Source organism: Mus musculus, chromosome 10 (genome assembly GCF_000001635.26).
Source record: "Mus musculus strain C57BL/6J chromosome 10, GRCm38.p6 C57BL/6J".
NCBI lineage: Eukaryota > Metazoa > Chordata > Mammalia > Rodentia > Muridae > Mus > Mus musculus.
Window position 1 is genome coordinate 79,147,174 of NC_000076.6, and position 26,476 is coordinate 79,173,649.

A 26,476-nucleotide genomic window follows, 5' to 3' on the forward strand; every position below is an offset into this window, starting at 1 on the left:
TATTTAAGTGTTGATGCTGCATTGCAGACAACCTGATGAAGTGCCTTACATTATATACTTAAGTAATTACAAAGACACCTTAAACTGTAGCTCAAAAGATCATGATCATCTGTCCAAGAGATATCCCTGAGCTCATGCATGCGCACGCACGCACGCACACACACACACACACACACACACACACACACACACACACACACAAATGATACATGATATACAATTAATTCTAGATTCTTGTCATGAAACAAATAAAAAATGTATGATTGATACAGTACTAGAAAATAAGACAAATAAATACTAGAGATTCTACTTAGCACATTGCCTCTTAAGAAGAGACACATTATAGGTATTCACTTCTCTCATGGTATTAAAGCATTCATAATGATAATGGAATTGACTCCTAAATTTAACAGGTATGTTCTTATGGCACAGTCAGAATTAAAGTAAATGTGAAGAAACATTGCAGCCAGTTATGTGCCCATAAAAACAAAATTTCCATTACTATATTCCCTGTGTTCACACATTGCATTTCAGGTGCAGGAGTTACAATAATGTACCATACTTTGTTGAAGAATGTCATTGCCTATATATCCCTTTAGTCTTTATGTTATCTAGCTGTCATGGCCATCAAACTAAAAGGAAAATGTAATCATGTCTACACTACAGCACAATGTATTTTCACTGAACTAAAATTGTTTTAGTGCTAGAAAATAATACTTGCTCCTGTTTTATCTGTAGAGTAATTCCACAAAATTCACATAGAGATCCTCAGCACATAATATGTCATTTGGAGAAATTGGGGGGGGGCGGCTGTATTTCTCTAATATGCTCATGTCAAAAAATGGGAAATGAGTGGTAAGGAGGACACTGAGAATATATCGACTCAATGATTCAATATGGATAAAAAATAGAGAACAATAGCAAAGAAGATCAAAATTAAGATCAGTCAAGTATGATTTCTACAGTGAAATTAAGTTATGCATCTGAAGTGATAAGTTCACCTTCACATTAGGCTACATAAGAATGAGACCCAAAAGATCAGGAGCAATGAACTGGCCAATTATTTGTATATAGACCTGCATGTGTTAAAGAGAGAATGGTCTCAGAATCCTGAGACACATAGGAAAGTCAAAAGCATCAATTTTTATGGACTCTGATGTCACTTTAATTAAACCATCAATTCATGGTATGTCTTTTTTCTTCTCTGTTCCCGTATTTCCAATGATGATTATCTTTGATGACATATCTGGACATTATCTTGATAAACTCTCTAAAAAAAAATCTGTCTGTACACCCCTGTGGCCAAAACCAGAGAAGCAGAAAGTGACACTGGAATTTTTCAGTCTTGGAGTAAATAATTGTGATTCTGACTAGAAAAGAAAGTATGTCCTGTTAAGCAGTAATCTGTTTATCACTGAGTGCGGTGCCTCAGGTGGAGAGCCTGAAGGATCAAGTGCCATAGAACTCTCAAGAGGTGGAGGAAAGGATCCCTGAAAACGTCTCTAGATGATTAGAGTGACGTATTCATTCAGAATGTCAACAACAATGCAAATATACAAGCACAGTAACTCAAAATATATATGTTACACACCATGGGTTTTAACACCTCACGACTTAGATCTTAACAGAAACATCTCTTAATATGCTGTTCTCTCTGTTTATTTTCTTTTGGTTTTTAAACATGCCAACTTTCACCTGGATCATTGCAACTGATATCTGCCCAACTGACACAAAATACCTAATACACTATGATGGGACTGTGGTCATTGGTGCATTTTTTCCTATTTTACATAATTCACCTATAAGTCTAACAACAGAATGGAAATACTTGCCTATGGACACGGATAATTATTTTGGGTAAGTGCTTTCTATTAACTAATTTTACATATTCTTGTCTCCTGCTTTAAATATGTATTCTAACATTTTCCCAAGTATTTCTCATCACGAGGCTCCATATATTCCCTCCCAAGTTCTCTAATTTTGTTTTCTTAGTCGCTCTTTCTGTCCTCTCAAGTGAGAAGAAAAATGTGTCATTGCATAGTTTTATGTTTAATATTTGATCGCTGCAGTTTGTTCTCATTTCCCCATGCTACCTGAAATTCCTCAGAATCAGAGCATATACCATGCCAGTTACGTACTAGAGAGGTTGTTGATAGTGGCCAGACACAACACTTCAGAGAATTAGGGAAAGCCAGACCTGATTATGTTAGAGCAGATAACGCCTTTGACCCCTGTGACTTTGGAAGCCCTGCTCAGGTTCTAGAATGATCAGTGTTGCTTGTGTCAGCTGACTCTAATTTGAGTTCAATAATGGCAGAATTAGAAATCTACCTATCTTCACTTTTATTTTGTATCCTTAACATTTTGTAGGGAATTGAAAGCTAATATTTTTCACATCACTTGATTTTAGATTATAACCTATTTAAACCACATGATTCCATTATACATAACTTGACTTCAAGGATTTATGCATAAAATAATATTCAATGAGACTATGTTCACTGAGAGCTCCTCCTTAATTTTTAGTCTGCAGAAACAGAAGATCCAGATAGACATTTTATTTCAATTTCCTTGGTGAACTCAGAGAAAACCATGTACAATACTTTTTCAAAGAAATAAAGTGTATTTTGTATCATGCTGAAATTTCTATCTCTGTAGTATGCACATAAACTAAAGAACTGAAATGGAAAACCAAAGCATATATTCAACCCTGAACTCACCATGGGGGAATAAACATGGGCAATGAGTGTCCAGTTTGTGGTTAGTTGCTAGAAAATTGCTGAAAGACTAAGTAGGTTCTTAGGAATGATACATTGCTACTCTTTGCTAACAAATTGGTATGGTGATAATGTGTTAGATCAAGACAGTGCAGAAGGGAAGTATTTCAGTAATGAAACATTTTAAGTAGAGAAGACATCTTTTCATAGTTTGTCATAAGATTTAATACTGTCCAGAGTAATTCAAAAGTTCACAGCTAGGTGAAATATTTCATGTTCATTTTTCAAGGACTCGTTATTTTCAGTTTTGCAAGAAATAACACTGTATTTGATTCCCCTTTTCTTTTCTTTTCTTGTGCAGTATCTCAATGCCAGGAACCACTTTGCCCTATGCCCCATGTCTTTCCAGACACTATAGTGAGTGATAGTGATCTGACTGCAAAAACACACATGAAGTAGAACAGATTTAAGTGCCCAGAACATCAAAAACAAACAGTTGGAAATGGCTTGTCAGATTATTTAACACGATATGAAATAAGGAAATGGAATTTGCAGATTGTTTTATTTACCATGTATGATAAATATATTTGCCTTATTTAACATATTTTAACAATATTTAGTTTTGTACAAGATAGGATATATGATCAGACATATATTAATATCTACTGATCTTCGTTCAAACCCCTGACTAAACTTTTATAATATAGTGAATGAGTGCATAGCCATTTGACATGGGTATTTCTGACAGTGGTCAGGGCATTTTCTGCACACTATGAGTCATTGTGCACAAGCACAAGCATCATGATTGCAATGATCGCGTGCTTTAGCGTGGCTAGAACTATATACATCAACATTTCTGTTTCAATTTATCTGTGTGTAATTGAATTTATTTTCTGATCTTTTATTAATTCATTTTGTAATAATTTAATGCAAGGTGTGTGGTTTTTTTTTAACTAAAATTACTTTGGAAGCATAAACAACAGTAAGACAAGCATTGGAACTTCAAGCTAGAGCGTTTTACACATAAAACGAAGTCTGAATATTTGATTTATTTTATATAGTGGTATTTTTAAACTATAACTTTTTTCAGTGAAATATTGCTAGTTATGTTACCAGTTACACGAATATTGGGTAAATGTTAAACCACCAAAAATATCCTAATTACAAAAGTATAGCGTTTTTGGTTTAAGATCATGTAAATTCACAAAATAACATTCCAATAGAACAGTGGAAGTGAAAATACATGCTAATAAACAAAAAAGCAAGTTCTTTATATAAATATGACATTAATATTTGTTACATTGTGAACATTCTTGCACCCTCCCTTTAGTCCTCCATCTTACTTCCTTTGTCAAAATCTGTACTTCAAAGCTCATGTCCACTTATAAGTGGGAACATGCCATGTTCATCTTTCTGAGGCTGGGAAACCATGCTAGGGATAAGTTTTTCTAGTTCCAAATTCCATTCTGTCATTCTATAATCATTTTATTTGATTGCATTCCAAATAATCTCCTCCTTCCTGGTTACCCCTCCACCAACACCCCATCCCATCCCCAATCATCCCCCCACCTTTGTGTCTATGAGGGTGCTCATCTACCCATTCACCTATGCCCACCTCACCTCTCTAGCATCACACTATGCTGGAACATGAAGCCTCCCTCCCTTCTCACTGATGTCAGATAAGATGATCATCTGCTTCATATGTATATGTATATTTGACTCCCTCCATGTACACCCTTTGGTTGGTGATTTAGCCTATAGGAGATCTCAGTGGTCCAGTTAGTTGATATTGTTCTTATAATTGGGTTGCAATCTCCTTCACTTCTTTCAGTCCTTTCCTTATCTCTTCCACTGAGGTCCCATGACTAAGTCTGACAGTTGGGTATAAGTATCTGTATCTGTGTTGGTCATGTGCTGGTAGAACCTCCCAGGAAACAGCCTTATCTGGCTCCTGACAGCAAGTACTTCTTGGCATCAGCAATACTGTGGAAGTTTGATGGCTGGAGATGGGATGGATCCCTAAGTGAGGTGGTCTCTGGATGGCCTATTGTTCAGTCTCTGTTCCAATTTTTCCCTGCATTTCCTTTGGACAGGAGCATTCCTAGGTTTAAATTTTGAGATGAATAGGTGGCACCATCTCTCACCTGGGTGCTGTGCCTCTCTACTGGAGATTGTCTCTACAGTTTGTATCTCCCTTTTTTGAGTATTTTGGCTAAGTTCATTATCACTAGCTCCTAAGAACCTCTCACTTCCTTAGAGTCTGTGACTTTCTAGTGGCTACCCCACATCCCCATCTTCCTCTGCTATATGTTTCTGTGTAATTTCCTGATCCTCTGTACATCTGTGTTATCTCTTCCAATACCTGTTCCTATCCCCTTTCTCCCTCCATAATCCCTCTCTCCCTCCATGGTCCCTCTCTCCTTCTAGCTCATGTGATTATGGACTGAAGTATCTGCACTCTGCTCTTTCTAATTCTTAAGTTGCATATAGTTTTTGGGGTGTATCATGGGTATTCTGAGGTTTTCAGGCTAAAATCCAATTATCAGTGAATACATACTATGGATATTCTTTTGTATTTGGTTTACCTCACATAGGATATCCATTTGCATGAAAATCTCACAAAGTCTTTGTTTCTAATAGCTGGATTGTACTACATTTGTATAAATGTACCACAATTTCTGTACCCACTCTTCTGTTGGGGGGGCATCTGGGTTGTTTCAAGCGTCTGACTATTATAAATAAGACTGCTATAAATATAGTGAAGCAGATCTGACTACAAAAGCCTGTACTCAACAAAACTGGGATATCTAGGAAAAAAAAAAGAGGTGATTTTCTAGACATATACCAAGTACCAAAGTTAAATCAGGATCAGATAAACCATCTAAACAGTACCATAATTTCTAAAGAAATAGAAGCAGTCTTTAAAAGCCTCCCAACCAAAAAAAAGAAAAAAACAAACAAAAAAAAAAAAAAACAGGAACAAATAGGTTTAGTGCAGAATTCTATCAGACCTTCAAAGAATACCTTATCCAATACTTCTAAAACTATTCCATAAAATAGAAGTAATTTTACCCAATACGTTCTTTGAAGCCACAGTTACACTGATACCTAAATCACACAACGACCCAAGAAAGAAAGAAAATTTCAAATCAATTTCCCATATTAATATCAATGCAAAAATACTCAATAAAATTCTTGCAAACTGAATCCAAGAACACATCAAAACCATAATTCCCCATGATTAAGTTGGCTTCATTCCAGAAATGCAGGGATGTTTTAATATAAGGAAATCCATCAATATAATTCATTATGTAAACAAACTCAAAGGGAAAAAAACCCCACATGATCATCTCATCAGATGCTTAAAAAGCCTTTGTTATAATACAACACCCCTTCACATTAAAAGTACTGGAGAGATCAGGAATTCAATGTGCATACATAAATACAGTAAGTGCAATATACAGAAAACCATTAGCCCACATCAAAATAAATGGAGAGAATCTTGAAATAATACTACAAAAATCAGGGACAAGACAAGGCTGCCCAGTCTCCCGATGTCTATTCAATTTAGTACTCAAAGTTCTAGCCAGAGCAATTAGACAACAAATGATAATCAAAGGGATACAAATTGGAAAGAAGGAAGTCAAGGTATCACTATTTGCAGATGATATGATAGCATGAATAAGCATCCCCCCAAATCCACAAGATGATTTTTTACCAAATAAACAACTTCAACAAATAGGCTTGATATAAAATTAACTCACATCAGTAGCCTCCCTCTACTCAAAGGATAAAAGGGCTGAAAAAGAAATAATGGAGAAGACATCCTTCACAACAGTCAAAAATAATATAAAATATCTTGATGTGACTCTAACCAAGCAAGTGAAAGATCTTTATAACATGAAATTCAAGTCTCTGAAGAAAGAAATCGAAGAAGACCACAGAAAATGGAAAGATCTCCCATGCTAATGGATTGGTAGGATTAGTAAGTAAAAATGGGCATCTTACCCAAGGCAAATTCAACCCCCACCAAAATTCGAATTCAATTCTTCATACACATAGAAAGAGTGATTCTCAAATTCATCTGGATTAAAAAGAAAACAAAAAGTCAACAACAACAACAAAACAGCACAACAAAAATCATTATCAACAATAGAAAAACTTCTGGGTGGAATCATCATCCTGGACTTCAAGCTGTACAACAGAGGAATAGTGACTTAAAAATACATGATATTGATACGGACAGGCAGGTAGATCAAAGGAAAAAAAAAAACTGCAGACCCAGAAATGAGCCCATACACCTATGGTCACTTGAGCTTTGACAAAGAAGCCAAAATCATTCAGTTGAAAAAAAAAAAAACCAGAATTTTCAACAAATGGTGGTTGTTCAACTGGTGGTTGGCATGTAGAAGAATGCATGTTGATCCCTCATTATCTTCTGTTCAAAGCTCAAATCCAAGTGGATCAAGGGCCTCCACATAAAGCCAGGTATGTTGAATCAAATACAAGAGAAATTAAGAAAGAAACTTGAACACACTGGCATAGAGGAAAATTTCATGAACACTACACTAATGGCTAATGCTTCAAGATCAAAAATTGACAAATTGAACCTCACAAAATGGAAAAGGTTCTGTAAGGCAAAGGACGATATCAATAGGACAAAGGGCAACCCACAGATTGTGAAAAGACCTTTCTCAACCCTACATCACATAGAAGACTGAAATACAAAATATCTAATAAAAATTGTTTTAAAAAGAGTACAACAAGTTAGACTCCAGAGAACCAAATAACCCTGTTAAAAATGGGCTACAGAGCTAAACAAAGCTATTCACCTGAGGGTGTTCAACATTCTTAGTCAACAGGGAAATGCAAATCAAAACAACTCTGAGATTCCACCTCTCAACAATCAGAATTGCCAAGATCAAATACTCAGGCTACAGCAGATGCTGGCTAGGGCTTGGAGAAGGACAAACACTCCTCCATTGCTGGAGGGACTGCCAGCTGGTAAAACCACTTTGGAAATCAGTCTGGTGGTTCCTTGAAAAAATGGAAATAGTTCTACCTGAAAACCCATCTATACCACTTCTGGGCCTATACACAAATGTTGCTCCTTTATGTCATTTTTAAACAGTTGAGTAATACAACTCAGTGTAAAATTTTCACTTTTTCATTCATTTTTTTTTATTGAGAGGTATCTAGATTTCTTCTGGATTCTAGCTGTTATGCATTAATTTGCAAAGAACATAGTTGAGCAAATGTCCTTATGGTACTTGTGAATACTTTTGATATATGTTCAGGAGTGTTATGACTGGTCGTTGAGGCCTTTATAATTAAAGTGACTATAAAAGCTTTCCATGAATGGAGGAAGGTACCCTTTTCTTCAGGTCCTCAACAACATCAACTGTCACTTGTTTCTGATCTTAGCCATAAAGACATGGGTGAGATGAAGTCACAGATTCATTTTGGTTTGCATTAACCTGTTGATTGTTGAACATTTATTTAATTTTCACAGACATCAGAGATTTTTGGTGAGAATTATATGTTTGGATTTATACAGCATTTTAACTGAAATATTTGGTTTGTTAATGTCTACTTTCTCAAGTATTTTAAATAATTTGGATGTCAGTTATATGCAAGACATCCAGTTGGTGAAAATAATTTTTGCGTTCTGAAGACTACAGTTTTGATATATTGATGGGTTTTTTGTCTTACAAACCCTTTTTATTTTCATGAGCTTTCCTTTTATTAACTGTGATAATGTACAGTGACAGTATTATTGGTGTTTTGTTCAGAACGTTGTTTACTGTTTCAATGCATTCAAGGCTATGACCTACTTTCTCTCCTAATAGACTCAGTGTTTATGGTTTTATGTAAATATATTTGATCCAATTGAAACTGAGGTTTATGTTATATGGTAGATGTGCAATTTTTTGCATTTTATAATTACTGGCATTAGTGAGATGTCACCATTTGTTAAAAATGCTTTCTGTTTTACAATTGTATATATTTGAAGTCTTTATCTGGAATCTGGTGTCCATAGGTGTACATATATAAGTCAGGGTATTCTGTTTAATTCTATTAACCAACCTGTCTTCTTAAGCTAATACAATGTGTTTTTTTATTATTGCTTTACAGTACAGATTGAAATCATGGCGAGTGATACAATGGGATTTTCTTTTATTGTACAGAATTTTTTTAATCTAACTGGGTTTTTATTTCTACATATGAAGCTGAGTATTCTTCTAAGTCTTGTAAAGTATTCTGTTGGAATTTTGCTAAAGATTACATTGAAACTTGAGATTGCTTTTGGCTTAACAGCCATTTTCATTATGTCGATCCTACTGATATAACAGCACATGATGTCCTTCTGTCTTCTCATAAATTCTTCAAATTCTTTCTTCAAATACTTAATGTTTATATTATAAATGTTTTCAATTGCTTGGTAAGTGTTACCACACATTTTTTATATAATTTGTGACTGTTGTGAAGGGTGTTATATTCCTAATTTCTTCCTCAGCCTGTTAATTGTTACAATATGTTTAGTGATACACACACACACACACACACACACACACACACACACTTTAGGTTTTTTTTATCCTACAAGTTTAGAGTATGAGTTTCATGATAGAATTTTTGGTTACTTATCTATACTATCATGTCATCTGCAATTAGTGATATTTTGATTGCTTCCTTTTCAATTTGAAATCCCTTAAAATTCTCTACTGTATTATTGTTTTGTTTTGTTTGTTTTTTGTGTTTTTGTTTTTGTTTTTGTTTTTGTTTTTGTTTTTTTCGAGACAGGGTTTCTCTGTATAGCCCTGGCTGTCCTGGAGCTCACTTTGTAGACCAGGCTGGCCTCGAACTCAGAAATCTGTCTGCCTCTGCCTCCCAAGTGCTGGGATTAAAGGCGTGCACCACCACACCCGGCTTGTATTATTGTTTTATCTCCAACTGTACATACTATATTGAATAATTCTAGAGATAGTGTACAGCTTTATCTTGTTCCTGATTTTTGGGAAATTGCTTTTTTGGATACAGGCTTGGTGTAAACTGCCTTTATTATGTGTATGTCCTTTGTATCCCCGATCTGTACGAGATTTTTATCATGAAGAGGTGCTCAATTTTGTCAAATGGCCTTACAGCATCTAATGACATGATCCTGTACTTTGTTTCAGATTTTTCATATTGTGGATTACATTGAGAAATTTTTTAAAATATTGAACAATGGCTGAATCTCAGAGACAACCCACATGATTATAGTGGATGACATTTTGAATTTTCCTTCAATTCCTTTTCAAGTAAATTATTAAGTATTTTTGCATCTTTGGCCAGCAGGGAAATTTGCTTAATTGACTATCTTTATTCTTTGTGACTTTGGTCATTAAAGTGTCAGTGGTATAGTAAAATGAATTGGGCAATGTTTCTTCTGGATATATTTCGACGAGGATTAGCTGTAGTTCTTCTTTGAGAGTCTGGTTGAATTCTGCTCTAGAACCATCTGACCTTCCGGTTTTGTTTTTGCTTTTGTTTTATTTGGATGATTTTAATGACTACTTCTATTTCCTTCAAGGCTATAGAACAATTTACATTGCTTATCTGATTTTGATTTAACTTTGGTAAGTAGTATTTATGAGGAAAATTGTCCCTTTCTTTTACCACTGGGCGGAGTATACATTTTTAAAGTAAAAACTGATGATTATTTGGACTTTCTTTCATAAATGTGGTTGTTTGCCTCTTTTTGTTTCTGACTTTGGTTACTTGAGTATTTTCTTTGTGTCTTTTAGGCAGTTTGAACAATTGTTTTCCTATCTTGTTGATTTTCTTAGAGAAACAACTCTTGTTTAAGGTATTCTTTGTTTTGCTCTCTTTGTTTCTGTTTTAATAAATTGAGCAATGAGTTTGATTATTTCCTGCCACACAGTCATCTAGCATATGTTTGCTTCTTTTCCCTAGAACATTCTGATGTGCTGTTAAGTTAAATGTAGGAGATCTGCAATATTTGATGCAAATACTTAGTGCTTTAAAAATTTTGAGTATTATAACTTTGAGTGTGATGTACATTTATTTTCACTCAATTGTACAAAGATTTTATTTCTTCCTTTATTTATACATTGATATATTATTCATTCAGTAGAGAGTTGTTCAGTTTCTATAAGTCTGTAAGCTGTATGTTGTTCCTTGCACTTTTGATATCCTACTATATTTAGTATTTGTTGATCATATATACTGCTTTATTTCAATTTTTTATGCATTTAGACATGCTTTGAGAAAAAGTATGTGGTAATTTTCTAAGAGTATTCTATGAGATGCTCAGAAGAAAGTATTTTCTTTTGTGTTTGAGTGAAATACATTTAGTTATCTGCTATATACATTTGGTTGATATTGCCTGATACCTCTATGATTTCTATGGTTAGTTTTTGTCTGGGATGAACAGACCATTGGTGAGAGTGGGATATTGAAGTATCAATCTACAAGTGTGTGACAGATGGTGTGCAATTTAAGCTTTAGTAATGTTCCTTTTCAAGTCTTGGTACCCTTGAATTTAAGGTATAGTTTTTGAGAAAGGAAATATAATATTGGTAGATTTTCTTTGATAAGTATGAAGTCCACTTCCCCATCTTTTTATATGTATGTTAGTTTTAAGTCTATTTTGTTAGACATTAACATGTCTACGTTAGCTATCTTCTTGGATAATTGTTTGAAAATTATTTCTAGGCCTTTACTCTGAGATAATTTCTATCCTTGATGTTGAGGAGTGTTTGCGTTATGCAGCAAAGTAGACAACTTGTTTTTGTCAGCATTTTGTTTGGTGGTATTGTTTTACAAGGAATTAGGTAGAATGATAATGAGAGATATCAATAATTGATTATTAATAATTAATAATTAATTGTATTCTTGTAACCCTCGTAATTTTGTTGTAGGTATTAATAGTGGTGATGGGTGTGTTTTTGCTCTCCTCTATTTACTATGCTAGTATGAGATTTTTTATTTCCTGAAGTTTCAGGAGTACATCTAACTTCCTTGGGTTAGACACTTTCTACTTGTACATTTTTGTCCTTTGTGTTCTCATGGAGTATCTTGTTTTCTTCTCCCATGGTGACTGGAAGTTTTGCTGGGTATAATACTCTTCATTGATATCTTTGGTCTCTTAGAATATACTTAAGTCAAGCCAGACCCATTTAGCTTTTGAAGTCTCTGTTGAGAAGTCCCATACAATTGTGTTAGGCATGACTTTATATATTACTTGGCATTTTTTCCTTGCAGTTTTAATTTTTTTGTAGTTGTTGTTTTCTTTTCTTTTTTATACTTAGTGTTTTGATTATTAGATATCAGGGAGGTTTTCTTTCCTTGTATTCTGTAAGCTTCTTGCATGTTTGTAGGCATCTCTTTTTAAAGTTAGGACATTTTTATTAGAAGAATTTGATAAAATATATACTGGATTTTTGACCTGGGCATTCTCAACTTCTTCTATTTCTGTTGGTTTAATATTTGGTTCTTTTATATTGTCCAAGATTTCCTGGATAGTTTTTTGGTCTGGCATTTTTTTAAACTTAACATCTTCTTTGAAGAATGTATCTATTTTATGTATGCTATTTCCTATGATTGAGATTCTTTCTTCTGTCTCTTGTATTCTGCCTGGCAATGCTTGTACCTGTAATTCCTGTTCACTTACCTTGATTATCCATTACCAGAATTCCCTCATTTTGTATATTCTTTGTTGCTTCTATGTTGATTTTCTGGATTGAACAGACTCATTCATTTCTTTCACCTCCTTATATATTTCTGCCCCCTTCATCTTCTTGATATTTTTTGAACTAGGTTTATAAATTTCTTCCCATTTTTAATTGATTTTGTTCAAATTCTTAAGGGACTTAATCATTTTCTCTTTATGAACCTCTGTCATCTTCACTAAGTTGGGTTGTAGTAGTTTCCTGTGATTCAGTTGTGTTAGGGTATTTAGGGTTTATAAATACATACTATAAAGAGATTGCAGGGAACTAGTGCTGTCATGGTGCTTAGACTATTAGTCACTGTGTTCTTATACTGATGTCTAGGCATCTGGATTTGAACTGATTATATATCTAGTTACTTACTTCTGGCTTTGTCTTTCTTGGATTTTCTATATATTTTTTATTTTTCTTCCTTGGTTTCTGGCTCATCTCTTGTTTTCTGGACAGAGCGTCATGTGCCTAACTTAAATTACTGCTTATTGTCTCTGTACTAGTTGGCTGTTGCACTTCTGATAGCCTCAATGACTTCTGATTCATACAAGCAGGATAGATGGTAGCTCATCTGCTTTAAAGTAAGATGGCTAGCCACCTGAATTGATAGGAGGCTTCTGTCAAAAGTGTGGAGCGTAACATGGTGACAAGTAAAGCAATGGTGATGGGGGATTTACTGTCTTTGGATGGTCAGGGAGGAAAAGCTATCCTACCTGAGGTTCAGGAAACTAGTCTGACATCTAGTTGGGTAGAAGTTTTCTTCCAGAAGTGTGGGCTTCAATATGGAGATAAAGAGAGAAGGGAAGATTGGGGTTAAATTGTTTTCCTCCTTTCCTTTTAGGAAAAGACAAATTTAAATTTAATATACATGAAATATAAAGAAAAATATATACTTTCTGCTTAATTTACAACAATGCATATTAGCCTTATCTTTCTGTAAGAAGTAATGTAATTGACTGCAAAATTTCAAGGAATATGCCGTCATGAAGAAAACACTAAGAAACACAAATTATATGCTTACTCTACTCTTTCTTTTATTTCAATTGATCTATCCATTTGGATACCTATATTGATCTATATTTCAATTAATCTAGTATATTATAAAATATTCACATTTTTTGTCTGAAAACTCATATTCTTCATATGCTCCATGACCTGTTTTCACTCAATATTAAAGTTCCATGAAGAAAGAAGTGTACATTTTCTTAAAAAGTTAAGCAAAGTTTAAATAAACTTAACATTTTGATATTTTTACTTATTTAGATGATGATGAAGAAGAATCCAGCAAAATAAAAGTTTTACACTGATGACATTATAACATTTAACAAATATCTTCCTTTTAAAGAAAACTTTCCTTTCTTTTATAATTATACATATGTATGACATGCTTTTTTCCTAAGCAGGAATTTATATATAATTTCAAAGTCTGATTGGTTTATTTTTCAAATCCATATAGTGCTCTGTGTTTGGAGATTTGCATTCTTCACTTTTATTTCTGATACATTATCAGTAATAATTTCATAATCTACAATGCCCCTTACCATGATGATCAGTAGATATTGTAATTCTTTCAAATTTTTTTGTTTAGTTAACTAATTCTTTTATTATTTTTATATACCAAATGATGACTCCATTCCTGGCCCCACCTTGCAGATATTTTCACCTCATATGCCCTCCTCTTTGTCTCTGAGAGAGTGTTCCCCTGATATCCTCTGACCCTGGGGAAACAAGACACTGTAGGACTACGCACATCTTCTCCCATGAGGCCAGACAGGGCAGTCCTCTGCTACTCATGTACTGTATGAGTCAGAACAGCTCATATATGCTCTTTTTCTCCATGGGTAAAACTCTGAGATTTATGAGAGTTCCAGGTTAGTTGACACTATTGGTCTTCCTATGAGATGTCCATCTCATCCATTCCTTCAGCCCTTCCCATAACTCTTCCTTAGGGTTTCACAAGCTTATTCAAGTCCTTGGTTGTAAGTATCTGCATCTGTCTGATTCAATTGCTGGATCAGAGCCTCTCAGAGGATGGTCATACTGGGCTTTTTTTCTTCAAGCACAACACAGCATCACTATTAGGGTCAGGGATTGTTGCCCACCAATGGGATGGACATCAAGTCGGGCAGGTTATTGGTTGTCCATTTCTTCAGTCTCTGCTCCAATATTGTCCTTAAAATTGTTTTGAGTCACAACTCTACAGTCTAGGTTTTCACCTTCCAGCTTTTCAGTCATGGTCCCCCATCTAGAATCTTGAAGTTATGAGTCATTTAGGCTGCTGTATTTAAATTATATTTGCATAGATTATGTTGAACCAGAGACAGATGCTATGTCCACATCATTTCCTTTGATATTTCCAGAGAAATGGACACACTGATATTTTTGTATGTCCACCTGTCACAGACATACTTAAATCTTGGGAGTGGTTTTAATGATCTATATTACTATCAGCACTATAGGAGATTCATTCTCCTCTACACTATTACCAGTACCTGCCAACTGATCCATTGAAAATTTGCATTCTATATCTGGAGAAATGACTGCTCTGTATGGTTAAGTAATGCAATTCACCCAATGAATAATGAAATTGAGCAACTATTCTCAAAATAGTTTGACCAGTGGAGTTTTCCTTTTATTACAGAACTGTTGTTTTTGTTTCTGCCATGCTCACAAAAAGTAGATTGAAAGAAACACAACTGAGAAAGAGCCTACTCTGGATGATACCAATTCTTGTTATATGGTCTGGGACTGTGTGGGAATGCAACCTGTGTAAACCATGGAAAGCAAGCTAGAATGCATGATTATGCTGTGCTATATACATCACTTCCTGCCTCCATGTTATTCCTTTGAGTAGTTGATTATATTTTCCTCAGACATTAAGGGAAAACTCTAAGATGAAATAAAATATTTCCATTCTGTTCGTCCTTCCATGGAATTTGTCCTTACACACACAAAAAAAGACTTGCTTTGTCCTTTCATAATACTCTCTCTTAGATTCTGTTTGCATTATTAGGGGATTCTGATGTGCTAACTATTTATTAGTTGAAAAGTGTACAACAGCCTTTCTTATCCATTATGTGTTATCTTCTCTCTGTTATTTCTTTCTGTCTGTGTACACAAGGGTTTTAGTTTTCAGAATTACAATGTATCCAGTTTGTTCTTGCTTATTCTGTGGATTATATTAATCTAAGCCACCAAAAAGCACATGCATGTGTTGTGATGCTTGATGCTTTTTTTTAGGTATTTGATAAAATTTATGATGATATCATAAGGTGAAAAAAAGATTAAAAATATTAGATGTACATGTGCAACTTTTTGTATTACACGGCATTTCATCAAAATGGTGCTCTCAAAATGTATGCTCTTCATGCCTCAGTAGAGTCCATTGGTTCTAATGTTGGAGTTAGATGTTCCTACTTTATCCTGACTTTCAGATCTGACTGTTCTTTACCAGTGAAGTCCTGCTATGTTGACCCTTTTCTTTATCCTGCATTTTAGATTTATTTAGTGGCACGCATTAAACTTAGTTATTTGAGGGGGGCACTTATCTTTATTTGCTCAGCATGGGTTATACACATTCACTACTCCCTCTGGCTTTAACAGGTGTATTAGAAAACTGAGCCCAAGTCATCTTAATTCTGAATACAAAATTTATTCCATTCAAGTATGTTAATAATATTTATCTCTTTTTTCTTTTAACCAATTTAGTTGAATATATATTTTTCTTTTTTGTAGAACACGATTTCAATATTTTCAACTGTTAATATTCAATGAACAGAAAATTTATTTTAAGATATATTTCATTGTTATGTCTATCTTTTCATTTCTGATTTTATTAATTTGGATACTGTCTCTGTACCCTCTGGTTAGTTTGGCTAAGGGTTGATCTATCGTGTTGATTTTCTCAAAGAACCAACTCCTGGTTTGGCTGATTCTTTGTATAGTTCTTTTTGTTTCTATTTGGTTTATTTCATCCCTGAGTTTGATTATTGCCTGCAGTCTAATCCTCTTGTGTGCATTTCCTTCTTTTTGTTCTAGAGCTTTCAGGTCAAGCTGCTAGTGTAAGCTCTCTTTAATTTCTATTTGGAGGCACTTAGAGCTATGAGTTTTCCTCTTATCACTGCTTTCATTGTGGCCCATATGTTTTGGTATAATGTGGTTTCATTTTCTTTAAATTCTAAAAAGCCTTTAATTTCTTTATTTCTTCCTTGACCAAGTCATCATTGAGTAAAGCATGGTTAACATTGATGTATATGTGTGCTTTCTGTTGTTTTTGTTGGTATTTAAGACCAGCCCTAATCATGGCAATCTGATAATGTGCATAGGACTATTTCCATCTTCTTGTATCTGTTGAGGCCTGTTTTGTGACCAATTATATGGTCAGTTTTGGAGAATGTATTGGGAGGTATTGAGAAGAAGGTACATTCTTTTGTTTTAGGATGAAATGTTCTATAAATATCTGTTAGAGTAATTTGTTTCATGACTTCTGTTAGTTTCGCTGTGCTTCTGTTTAGTTTCTGTTTCCATGATCTGTCATTGCTGAGAGTGGGGTGTTGAAGTCTCCCACTCTTATTGCATGTGCTGCAATGTGTGCTTTGAGCTTTATTCAAGATTCTTTTATGAATGTTGGTGCCCTTGCATTTGGAGGATAGATGTTCAGAATTGAGAGTTCATCTTGGTAGATTTTTCCTTTGATCAGAATGAAGTGTCCATCCTTATCTTTTTTAATAACCTTTGGTTAAAAGTTGATATTTTTCAATATTATAATGGCTACTCCAGCTTGTTTCTTGAGACCATTTGCTTGGAAAATTGTTTTCCATCCTTTTACTCTGAGGTAGTAGTGTTTTTCTTTCTCAGTGAGGAGCATTTCCTATATGCAGCAAAATGCTGGGTCCTGTTTATGTGTCCAATCTGTTAGTCTCTATTTTGGGGAATTGAGTCCATTGATGCAGAGATATTAAGGAAAGGTGATTGTTAATTCCTGTTATTTTTGTCATTAGAGGTGGAATTGTGTTTCTGTGGCAATCTTCTTTTGGGTTTGTTGAAAGATTATTTTCTTGCTTTTTCTAGGGTGTAGTTTCCCACCTTGTGTTAGTGTTTTAAATCTATTATCCTTTGTATGGCTTGATTCATGGAAAGATAATGTGTACCTTTCTTTCCACCTTGTAATATCTTGCTTTCTCCCTCTTTGGCAATTGAGAATTTTGCTGGGTATAGTAGCCTGGGCTGCCATTTGTCTTCTCTTAGGGTCTGTGTGACACCTGCTCAGGATATTCTAGCTTTCATAGTTCTGGTGAGAAGTTTGGTATAATTCTAATAGGTCTCCCTTTATATGTTGCTTGACCTTTTTCCCTTACTGGTTTTAATATTCTATCATTGTTTAGTGCATTTGTTGTTTTGATTATTATGTGATGGGAGGAATTTCCTTTCTGATCCAGTATAGTTGGAGTTCTGTAGGCTTCTTGGATGTTCATTGGCATCTTTCTTTAGGTTAGGGAAGTTTTCTTCTATAATTTTGTTAAAGATACTTGCTGGTACTTTAAGGTGAGAATCTTTGCTTTCTTCTTGTCTTAGTCAGGGTTTCTATTCCTGCACAAACGTCATGACCAAGAAGCAAGTTGGTGAGGAAAGGGTTTATTTGGCTTACACTTCTGTATTGCTGTTCATCACTGAAGGAAGTCAGGACTGTAACTCAAGCAGGTCAGAAAGCAGGAGCTGATGCAGAGGCCATCGAGGGATGTTTCTTTACTGGCTTGCCTCCTCTGGCTTGCTCAGCCTGCTCTGTTATAGAACCAAGATTACCAGCCCAGAGATGGTCCCACCCACAAGGGGCTTTTCCCCCTTGATCACTAATTGAGAAAATGCCTTACAGTTGGATCTCATGGAGGCATTTCCTCAACTGAAGCTCCTTTTTCTGTGATAACACCAGCTGTGTCAAGTTGACACAAAACTGGCCAGTGCACTTCTACAAGTATTATCCTTATGTCTTCTCATTGTGTACTGGATTTCCTGGGTGTTTTGGGTTAGGAATTTTTTGCATTTGCATTTTCTTTGACGTGCTAATGTTTTCTATGGTATCCTCTGCACCTGAGATTCTCTCTTCTATGTCTTGCATTCTGTTGGTGATGCTTGCATCTATGACTCCTAATATTCCCAGGCTTTCTAACACCAGGGTTGTCTCCCCTTGTGATTTCCCTGTTGTTTCTATTTCCATTTTTATATCCTGGAGGGTTTTGTTCATTTCCTTCTCCTGTTTGATTGTGTTTTCCTGTAATTCTTTAAGGGATTTCTGTGTTTCCTCTGTAAAGGCCTCTAGTTGTTTACCTGTGTTCTCCTGTATTTACTTAAGAGACCATTCATGCCCTTCCCAAAGTCCTCTATCACCATCATGATAATAGATTCTAGATCTGAAACTTGCTTTTCTGCTGTAATGGTGCATCCAGTACTTTCCATGGTGGGAGAACTGGATTCTGATGATGCTAGGTAACCCTGGTTTCAGATGCTTATGTTCTATGCCTGCATCCGGCCATCTGATTATCTCTAGTTCTACCTGCCCTCTCTCTATCTGACTAGATATGTCCTTCCTGTGATCCTGGTTGTGTCAGAACTCCTCAGAGTTCAGCTGTCTCAGTGATCCTGTAATTTCGAGATCCTGTGATCCTAAGATCCTAGGTGTGTCAGAGCTCCTGAGTGTGGAGCTTCCTCTGGGTGTTGTGGGACTGGATGCTGAGTTAGGGACCAAGGAGTTCTCTGGGCATCTCTGATTCTATGATCCTGGGCATGTTAGAGTGCCTGGGAGTGTAACTTCCTCTGGGTGTAGTGGGACTGACTGATGAGTTGATGTCCAAGCTCTGCTCAGGGCACTAGCTCAGACTGAAAAGAGCCCATGACACTGGTTGTGTGGAGTTCCTTGGTGCCTGGGACACAATGGTCCCAGTTATTTCCTGTGTTGTGACAGATGTTGTGTTCTCCGCACCTCTGATCCTATGATCCTGAGTATGTTAGAGCACATGGGAGTGGGTCTTCCTCTGGGTGTTGTGGAACTGGCTGAGGAGTTGATGCCCAAGGTCTCCTCTAGGCACTGGCCCAAACTGGATGCAAACTTAATAATTTCTAAGAATATTTGAGACTTTACATTGGATTTATTCTATTCTTTCGTTTTCTTTGTGGTAGGATCATTGTATATCCAGGACAGTCTGGATGGCAAAATATAGCACAAACTGGTTTGGAATTTATAGATATGCCTGCTTCTGCTTCTTTATGATAATATTGTAGCCATGTAGTGGGACTCTTGGACCTACTGGTGGTATAAATAATGATATAGACACTTTTTAATATTTTAAAACTTAGGAGTTTTAGCTGAGCAGATTACCAGATAGCTTTCAAGCTGACTAATTCAAAAGCTGGCACTATGTCCTGGATATAGACAGCTCTACTTCTCTCCTCATTTTCACGTCCAAACAGTAATGTCAGTGTCCTGCTAGCAAATCTCTCCCCTTTGCTTTGAAGAATCCCCATATCTCCTGGAAGTTTTGCTATTGCATTTTCTGCCTATCTATTAGTGGTCAGATATATATCACATCCAAAATACAAGTGAGAAAGGACATATGTTCACAAAGTATTAGACCAGTGATGGGCTATAGAAATACCAATTCCAAGAATTGACAACTAAGTTAGTACTTTACTTTCAACAAGTTTGGCAATCAACAGCCTACTATAGTGAAAAAATTCACACAAAGTATCCCTTGCCATCATGCCTGATCCTTTTCAGTGTTTTCTTAAGATCTCTCCTGTGGGATTACACACCATGCCATAAAACATAATAAGCTTGAGTGGGTCTGAGAACCCAGCAGATACCCACGTGAGATGGTAGGTATCTCCCTATACCCTACTTGATTCCTTAAATGGCACATGTGCCATAATTCCCACATAAGGAAACATCACCTGTGGTCACATGTCCAAAACCAAAGTTTTTATGCTAATGAGAAATTCAGAGTTCCTGAGGGTTTATCCAATAAAATTTCCTTCCTGAACATTATTTCTTGCAAAAGGTATTTAATCTCTAGTCCATGCTGAGAATGTGATATGCACCTATTTTCCAAGGTGAACAAACAATAAACAGTTTGTACAAAATCAAAATCTTGCCACAGATAGTTTGAAATCAGTAAGTGAGTTCTTTCATAATGGTCTATCACAGGAATTTGGCAGCTTAATGAAGAATCAATTAATTTGCATAATTTTTGTGCTGGAAGAGAAGAGTGGATAACTTTACAGAAATAGACTTGATTTTATGGTTGAATTATCTTATATTTCCACATCTACAAACCAGAGAAAGCAAGCTCTCTTGGGTCTATAGTCCACAAGGTTCCCCTTTTAGGATCTCATTAACTACAATTGTTTTAGGATATCATTTGAATTGAAACAATTCATTGGATGACATAAAAGTACGTGTTCTAAGCAAACACAACCATTCAAAGTATAGAACTAGTGCACTAAAGTTGTATGTATAATTATTATGAGTTCCCCATGTGAATGCTGTGATACTTCTCTGCAGGATGAGTGAACGAAATTACCAACTCGTTTTGGCCATGTTATTTGCCATCAATGAGATCAACTTGAACTCCCATATTTTACCAAACACCTCTCTTGGACTTGAGATTTATAATCTGCCAGCTATTGGAAGGAACATTTTTAGGACTGTATTCTCTTGGCTCACGGGTTTGAGTAGCGTGATCCCTAATTATACATGTAGAAAAGAAAGCAATTCAGCTGTTACACTTACTGGAGTATCATGGAAAACATCTGAAACAATTTGGACCATATTGGATCTTTACAAATTTCCTCAGGTGAGAGCAAGTGATGTGAGTGATGGGCAGCCAGGTTGCTTTTCTTTGAATTGACCTGTTTGCAAAATGAAAGATACAAATTTTGATTAATTAAGTTAAATTATCATCTACAAAGACAAAGACAAAGACACATTGTTTTTGTTTTTGTTTTTATTTTTGTTTTTACTTTTAAATATAGTATACTGGTTGGTTTTGTATTAACTTGACCCAGGCTGGAGTTATCACAGAGTAAGTAGCTTCAGTTTAGAAAATGCCTCCATGAGATCCTGCTGCAATGCATTTTCTCAATTAGTGATCAAGAGGGGAGGGCCCATTGTGGGTGGTGCCATCCCTGGGCTGGAAGTCTTTGGTTCTATTTTAAAGCAACCTAAGCAAGCCAGGGAAGCAAGCCAGTAACATCCCTCCATGGCCTTTGCATCACCTCCTGATTCCTGACCTGCTTGAGTTCCAGTACTGACTTCCTTTGGTGATCAACAGCAATGTGGAAAGTTTAATAATTTCATTTTGTCTTTTAAGACTAAGACATTTTGAATGGCAATTCTTGTTCTCCGTTTTAACATTTTGTATTTCTTTCAGCTTACTTTTGGGCCTTTTGATCCTGTTCAGATTGATAGAAACCAGTTTCAATCTCTCTACCAGATGGCCCCCAAAGACACAGCTCTATTGTCTGGTATTGCCTCTTTGATGCTTCATTTCAGCTGGAACTGGGTGGGACTGATCATCACAGATGACCACAGAGGTGCTCAGTTTCTATCAGACTTTAGAAAGGAGCTAGACAAAACTAGAATCTGCATAGCTTTCGTGCAAACAGTATTATATCTGGAGGAAACCCTACTTCATTTGCTATCCCAAAATCTTATCCACTTTCTAGAATCATCAACAGCAGATGTGATTGTAATTTATGGACCCACTTCTATTCTATTAACTTTAATAGAAAGCACATATAGAAAATACAACATGAAAAAAATTTGGATTATGAATTCAAAATGGTTTTGTCCAAACTTGGAACTATATAATATGATAGAATTATCCCATGGGGCTCTCATTTTCTCCCCCCATTATGAGGAGATTACTGGTTTCAAAAAGTTTATGCAAGAAGCCACCCCAAACAAGTACCCAGAAGATATTTTTCTTCATTTATTGTGGTACTGGCATTTCAACTGCTCATTTTTGCATTCTGAATGTAAAATATTTGAAAACTGTCTGCAGAATGCCTCTTTGGAATTGTTGCCAGGGAACATTTTTACAATGACCATGACTGAAGAGAGTTACAATGTGTACAATGCTGTGCTCGCAGTGGCCTACAGTCTGCATGAGAAAACACTCAGTCAAATACAATTTCAACCACAGGCAAATATTGATAGGACTCTGTTATTCCCCTGGCAGGTAATGTGAAATTACTTGTATTTTAAATTCCCCAATATGACAACAGAGGCTTTAAAATCTCTCAAACTAATTATGTTAGATTATTTTTCCATTCAATAATCTATAAGAGGTAGCATATATTTCAGTGACTAGATATCAATGTACTTACATGTCTATAAGCATGATGAGTGCACCTATGGAAGATTCCATTTAACAGAGTAATTATTATTTTGTTAGAAAAAGTATGAACATTTTCTTTGTAATTTCTCAGTAGGAACACCCAGGTTTTCAGTGATGCATCTAACCCTAAAGAGGTTTGATATCTCAGGGTGGGTAACTTGCAGAGAAGACTCCACCATCTCAGAGAAAAAGTTGATGGGCAACAGGGATATAGGTTGTCTGAGGGATAACCTAGAAAGAAGAGCTGCAATTAGGATGGAATTGAATAATTAAACTTAAAATAATATGAATAATGGAAAACAATTTTCTAGATACATCTTATAGAGGAGATTTAGGAAGTAAAATGATAATTATCAGAGGAAAGGTGATTAGAGGGTAAATAACATGAAAATATTGATTAAAGAATATATTACTGCAGATAAACAAGAATAATTTGTTTTTCTTCATCGTAACCTAGTAGTAATGTTACTAACTTCATCGTAAGTTAGTAGTAATGGGTATTCACGGTTGTCAATTTTACTGCATCTGGAATTATCTAAAACCCAATTGCCTGCCTGCTATGTCTTCTAGAGTTGCCCTGATGTAGCTGGCTTAAGAGGTGTATATCATGAGGGCTTGGGTGTTCTCATATTTGGATCATGGAAAACTTTTGTGTGCCTTTTTATTCTTAGGAACCATAAGCATTCTCTAAGATAGTGAAACATACAGTCCTTCTGTGTCCCTCTGGATCCATAGAAGTTATCAAAATATATAGAACTTGGCTAACAATTCATGTTAGACTACCCTGTCTAATTTGAAAACTGTGATATATTCTACATTATTAAGTTTATTAAAAGTCTGATTTTTTAATTAAACAGTCTAAAAACAAGACCAAGCAAAACTAAACTAAACAAGTATTCATGTTGATTTTACACAAAACATATTCAATATTCCTGGATGCCATTAGAAATTTTATGTGCTGTAAACCACTTCTGCTTATCCACCAAACTCAAATTACCTCATCATAAATATTGAGGCTATGAAAATTTCAGAAAATATAAGGAGATAGCTAGTTTTCAGAGAAGTTGAGATTTGTTTACTATATAGTTCATCATTTTTTAGTATTTTGCATACTACTAAAACAATTAAAAACAATGGAGCAAAGTAAACTCCTTTCACAGTATTGCACAGATTCTTAAAATTATATTTTATTCCATTAGATTATAGTGATAGAAATGATGTAATTAGAATTTTTTTTAAGTTGACATTTGTTTTCTGTCTAATCCTTGATTGTTAGGCACTGCTTGACAAATCATATTCTATACAAACTGACATTTACAAAAACAAATAATTATATTCTCCTAAGCTTTCCTTCGTTCAACCCCATAGGTAATTAATTAAAACAGCATTAACATGCTATATTACATACAAGATGCATTTACAGTCAAGAAATAACTTTTATTTGTAATTTAGTTATGGCTTTGTAACTGCAATTTCATGACAGGATTTCATAAATGTTTTAGCTTCACCCTTTTCTGAAGAAGATTCAAGTGAAAAATTCTGTTGGTGACCACGTGGTTCTGGACTGGAAAAGGAAGGCAGATCCAGAGTATGATATTACCAACATTTGGAATTTCCCAACAGGTCTTTCACAATTAGTGAAAGTGGGTACATTTGTTCCCAGTGCTCCCAAAGGGGAACAATTGTCAATATCTGAATATATGATTAATTGGCCCATAGGATTTACAGAGGTGGGTTTATTTCTAATAGAAGTAAATATTATATGTTTCTGGATCTAATGACTCTTGGTTGGTATTATTGACCACATCAATACACTAAAAACTATCAATCTTAAGATTTTTACTGATGACTTATTCTGGTGGATGTGTTTTAAATATTTTCCAATTATCTATTCATTTTATCATTTAAAGGAAGGATATAAATTAGTCCTTTCTGAGATCATTGTAACTAAAGAGATATCAGGATGTTTATATTGGCTTTCTTGTCATAGGTAAATTTATTTTCATAAGAACATAAATTGCAATTCCCTGAGAAGAATCTTAGTAGGAATAATATTTCCAAACTTCTTTTATCACATGAGGGACCATTATAATGAGGATGTATTTATTTCCCTTATTTATGGGGGAAAAAAGAGAAAGAAATTAGTGAAACAACACTCTTTACAATAGCCAATAAGTCTTTCACTATTAGTGAAAGTGGGTACATCTGCTCCCAATGCTCCAAAGGGGAATAAATGTTGAAATTTGAATATAGGATTAATTGGCCCAGAGATGGGTATGTATCTAATATAAGTAAATATTATATTTTTCTGAATCTAATGACCCTTGGTTGCTATTATTGACCACATCAATACCCAAGAAAATCAAAGGACATAAATGAAAATCACCTCAAGTCTCTGAAAAAAGAAACTGAAGATTTCAGAAGATTAGAAAAATCTTCCAGTTTCATAGATTAGTTGGATTAGTGACAATGAACAATTTTTGACTGTTACCAAAATTCCACATACTTAACAAAGTTATATACAAATACAATATAATTCCTATCAAAAGTTCCACACAATTATTTACAGAATTTGAAAGAGCAACTCTCAAATTCATATTGAAGAACAACAATCCAGGACACAAAAATGAACCTTACCAATAAAATAAATCTCTGGAGTAATTACCATTCTTGGTCTCAAGTTGAACGACAGAGCAATGGTATAAAAACTTCTTAGTTTTTGTATAGATACAAGGTAGTTGATCAGTGGAATGAAATCCATTCTCAGAAGGACACTTAAAGACACTTGATTTTTGACAAGAAGTCAAAACCATATGATGAAAAACGAATGTATCTTCAACAAATGATTCTGTTCTAATGGTATACCTGCTTTGTAGAACAATGCAAATAGATCCATATTTATCACTCCTCAAAACACCCAAGTCTGAAGTGGATCAAAGACCTCACCACAATACCAGATGCACTGAATCAATTAAAGAGAAATTGGTGAATAGCTTTGAACCCATTGGTACAGAAAACAATTTCCTTGGTGGTTAATGGAAAAATTAATAGATGGGACCTCATGACCCTGAAAAGTTTCATAAGGCCTAGAACAGTGTCAATAGGACAAGCATGGGAACTGGTAGTCAGGGAAAAGATCTTCACTAACCCTACATTCAACTGTGGTCTAATATTTCAAATAATAATGAACTTAAGAAGTTAGTTTCCAAAATTAAAAAGTGAATAACCCAAATGAAAAATGTGGAACTTCTGTTCCAATCCAATCGCACGGGACCTGAGACAGCATTAGGGAAGCAGAAAACCCGGCATGACCAGGGTCACAAGTCCCTTCCGGTCAGCACCAGCTTCAGGTCACCTGGGTGCTGAGTCGGTGGACACCCCCAAGGTCCCTAGAGGACAGCTTCTGAGGCAGACACCTTTTCAGGCTCCAGACATCCAGGCACCTTCCCTGCCAGAGGAGAGGTGACCGTCCCACACAGAAGGGCTTTGCCAGAGCACCTGGGGGAGCCATCTTGGATCCCGGATCCCTCTGAGACTAGTCTGCACAGGTGAGAGTGTGGACTACAGAAGCTAACAGCTTCTGTGACAGGCTGAAGTGACACAGCTTCTGGGACAGGCCCTGTTTTGGGCTTTCATCTTCTGC

General features: G+C 35.4%; 1 protein-coding gene across 1 annotated transcript in view; it reads left to right on the forward strand.

Annotated features, from left to right (window-relative positions):
• The first annotated feature begins 1,642 nt into the window (after window positions 1-1,642).
• Window positions 1,643-26,476, forward strand: part of Vmn2r80 (vomeronasal 2, receptor 80) — a 46,118-nt gene continuing 21,284 nt past the window's right edge. The window contains exons 1-4 of the mRNA NM_001103368.1: window positions 1,643-1,857; window positions 20,997-21,288; window positions 21,865-22,674; window positions 24,336-24,563. Coding sequence (NP_001096838.1) covers window positions 1,643-1,857; window positions 20,997-21,288; window positions 21,865-22,674; window positions 24,336-24,563 — 1,545 coding nt within the window. The remainder of the gene's footprint in view (window positions 1,858-20,996; window positions 21,289-21,864; window positions 22,675-24,335; window positions 24,564-26,476) is intronic.